This window comes from Octodon degus, unplaced genomic scaffold, assembly GCF_000260255.1.
Source record: "Octodon degus isolate 3935 unplaced genomic scaffold, OctDeg1.0 scaffold00126, whole genome shotgun sequence".
Lineage (NCBI taxonomy): Eukaryota > Metazoa > Chordata > Mammalia > Rodentia > Octodontidae > Octodon > Octodon degus.
Window position 1 is genome coordinate 6,513,626 of NW_004524702.1, and position 3,944 is coordinate 6,517,569.

The 3,944-nt window shown below is 41.2% G+C and overlaps 1 protein-coding gene across 1 annotated transcript in view; it reads left to right on the plus strand.

Moving 5' to 3' along the window:
- Klhl24 (kelch like family member 24) overlaps nucleotides 1-1,718 on the plus strand; it is a 51,001-nt gene extending 49,283 nt beyond the window's left edge. The window contains exon 8 of the mRNA XM_023700649.1: nucleotides 1,137-1,718. Coding sequence (XP_023556417.1) covers nucleotides 1,137-1,337 — 201 coding nt within the window. The 3' untranslated portion in view covers nucleotides 1,338-1,718. The remainder of the gene's footprint in view (nucleotides 1-1,136) is intronic.
- Nucleotides 1,719-3,944: the final 2,226 nt, after the last annotated feature.

The window sequence follows — 3,944 nt, forward strand, 5'->3', positions numbered from 1 at the left end:
TTTAAGTACTCACTAATTATTTCAGACCAAAAGAGATCTACTATAAGTGCACCAAGACTTCATGTCTGGGGACCGGTGAGATAGCTCAGCAGTCTAAAGCGCCTGCCTAGGAAAGCTTAGGCAAGCAGTCCGATCCTGGTACCAAATGCCACGCCAGCCCCGCCCCCAGGGCCAGCTGAGCTAGTCTCAAAAAAAAGATTAATTTTTACTAGAGCAAAATGTATATATAGCATATCTGGCCAAGTAAAAATGTTTATTGAAATCATTGGTGGACCTACTTCATTGTTAGTTGTGTGAAACCAGCATATTAACAGGCAGTAAGGTGGGTGGGTGGTACCTACGTGTATACTCAGAGGCTCAAAGGTGGTGAGCAAACCTCAAGGCCAGCATAGGTAACTTGTGAGACCTAGTTCACAACAAGGAGCTGGGGATGTAGCTCAGTGATAGAACCGCTGGCAGAGGGCCTGGGTTCGGTCTCCAGTACCACACACACAAAAATGTTTTATATAATAATATTACCAGGGCTGGGGAGATGGCTCAGTAGAATAAGCGCTTCCCTGGCAAGCACAAGGGCCTGAGTTCAGTCCCCAGTTCCGCAAAAAAAAAGAAAAAAATTACTGATACACAAGTAAAATTGAGCTAAGAATTCCATTATGTGGGAAGTTAACTGTAAAACATTATTTGGGGCATTTCTGTGTCCCCACCAAGAGCTCTTTGTAATAACAGTGTTTTGTTCATTTGATCATGACTTTCATTCAACTTGTCACTCATCCTCTGAAGTGAATAATGCATGCAGTAGTTAGTTTCTATAATAATGAACCTTCTGTAGCAGAAGCAAGTCAGGCTCTACAAAGAGGCTTTTGTTGGGCTGCCACTGAGTTCAGACCTTGTCAGTCTGTCACACCACCTGCCTTCCACGTCTTGGCCCCTTTTACTAACAAAAATTATTTTAGTGTCCGCTTGATACCTGCAGAACTCTTGAGCACACACACACACACACACACACAGGGCAGGAGCTGGCGAAGGAGTGGTAGCTGTGTCATGCCCCCTTCTTGCCCATGATAAAGCCTTATTTTACTTTTCAGTTTGTTATTTCATCTTCAGCAGTTGATTTTCTGATGTATTTGGTTAAACAGGAAAACTGTGGTATGTCTGTGTGCAATGGTAAAATATATATCCTGGGTGGAAGACGGGAGAATGGAGAGGCCACAGACACTATCCTGTGTTACGATCCCGCGACAAGCATCATCACAGGTGTGGCTGCCATGCCCAGGCCCGTGTCCTACCACGGCTGCGTGACCATTCACAGATACAGTGAGAAGTGCTTTAAGCTCTGAAGCCAGGCTACCTCACCAAGGAGCTGCGCCACGCCAAGATGAGAGAGGTTTTGAAACTCCAGAGCAGGAATTTACCTCCTCCGTGCCCTATGCAAAGATAGTAAAAATATGATCCCGGTGCCTTCCTCCCAGAAATGTCAATCTTGCAAACTGTAATAAACTTTTCCTGTAATTGAAAACAGTGCTTCTTGTTAAGGGTAACAGCAGTTGTTGCTGGGCTTTTGGGAGTGTACCTGTACCTTTGTAAATATTTGTAGGAGCTTGTGGGGAGTAGGAAACAATGTCTGCGCACTGTCCAGGAACCTATGAAAGGGCTCCTCGCACGTGCGTACCTCAGCTACAGGACTGTTCCTTAGGCAGAGAAAAGTGCAGGATTGAGGTTTCTTTAGGTGGAGACACCTAATGCTGAGAACATTTACAGCGCATTCTGAGAGGGAAAATCAGTTTTAAAAATCTTTGTTACTAACAGTATCCAAATTGGTTACTTTTATTGAAGGTGTTTTTCCTTTGATAGTAATGTAAAATAATGACACTTTGGAAACCATAAAAATATTGAATTACTATGACTTCATTCTTACATATTTGTTGTCTTACACAAAACACATTTTGCTTGGGAAGTAGGAAATACAGAAGTGTCCATAGAAGAGGGATTAAAAATACAGATTAATTCCTAAGAAAAATTAATTCATCACTGAAGAAAACAATGTGGCCTATGGTGACTTTCCAAGTACATGTGCATCCAAAGAAGACCTCCAAGGAGGGTTCATTCCTTGACCCTGGCAAGGGAGTTGAAAAGCAGTGTGGTCTTGCTTTTTTTTTTTTTTTTGGTCTATTTTGAGACAGGGTCTCACTATGCAGCCCAAGTGGGCCTTGAGCTCACTTTGTAGCCCAGGCTGGTCTCAGACTTGCAGAGATCCTCCTGCCTCAGCCTCCCCAGGGCTGGGATTACAGGCATGTGCCACCACGCCCAGCTGCAGGCCAGTCTTGTGAAAAGCAGTGTTGAGTCTCTCCCCAGCTTGGCAGGATCTGGCCTCATTATTACAGTGCTTTCGCTAGAGGCCTACTCCCTGTTGCCCACTGTCTAGTGAACAGCTAAAAGTTCTGAGTGCACTGTGGTGAGGATGCCTTTCACAGGCCCAACCAGGGACCACATACCGCAGTGGGTCCATTTTTCTTTTATATTTTACTATGTGGAAAAAAACATTTGTTGTAGTCTATAAGATACATCTTTCATCTGGTACCCATTGTGTAAGACATTGATTGGCATTTTCAAGTTTCTATAAGACAATCTGCTTTTCATGTTTCTCAACTCCAATTTATAAAGCTTACCAGTTTTCAGGAAAGAATGTGGAATTTGTTCCAAGACAAGTAAGTGGATATGGAAAAAACTGCAGCATACGCAATTATTGTGAGTCCCAGAGTGGACACACATTGTCTACAACCTCTTAAGGCTGTACAAGGCAGCCTGCTATAATCACTTCCTAGTTGCTGTTGTCCTTTACATTACGATTGTGTGTATTTGTCCTAGTATGGGTGAGGCAGATGCCTGATTATAGTGACACTAGTTTTCTGTTACAAGCAAGATAGTGATCAAAAACCTAACACTGGTAAACTTTTTTTCCTTTAATTTAGAAATTTGAGATGGCAAAATTTTAAAGCTTAGCTAGAATCTTAAATTCTGAAGAAAACTCTAAAAACTATATCTTTAGGGAATTTTTTAAGTTGTAATTTTAAAATGATATATAAGGGCCGACAAGGTAGCTCAGCAGACTAAGCGCCTACTTGGGTAAGCACAGGGACTGGGGTTCGATTCCCTTGCACTGGCCCCACCCATGGGCGTGCTGCACTGGCCACCAAGTCCGGAAGTCCGGGTGTGGTAGTGCATGCCTGTAATCCAGTGCTGGGGAGGCTGCAACGAGAAAATCACTACCACTCCGAGCTGCGTAGCAAGACCCTGTACCATATATATATATATATGCTTTTTATAATAACTAAGGGGCTGGGGATATAGCTTAGTAGAATAAGTGCTTGCCTGGCAAGCACAAGGGCCTGAGTTCAATCCCCAGTTCTGCAAAAAAAAAAAAAAGGTCCCTTGTAATATCAAAGCAATTCAGAAAACAGGTATCTGTCATTTTATTTGAAAGCAAATTGTACAATTTGGGACACTTATATTCTTACAGTAAACATGTGCATTATGCTTTTGTAAATAATTAAACCTGTTTAGTTCAGAAATTCTTTATAGTAAATGAAATAATGTATGAAAAATGTTTTGTAAATGCTTAGCATTATACAAATTATACTTGTTATTTTCATGTGTATTTGTAAGATTGTCCATATATACAAATATGTCCATAAAAAGGCTACATCAAGATAATTTTGTATTCCTAGTACTTTTGTCTATTATAAAAATCTTAACTGGTATTTTTGTTATACATTTATTTTTCATATTCATGTGTTTACTGTAAATTCGAAGTAAAACTAAAAACCAGAGTTTGTTTAAACATAAACATTATGCCAATTTTTTTTCTGTTCTTTTTGAGACATTGTCTTGGTATGCAGTTCAGGCTGGCCTTGAGCTCACTTTCTAGCCCAGGCTGGTCTCAAACT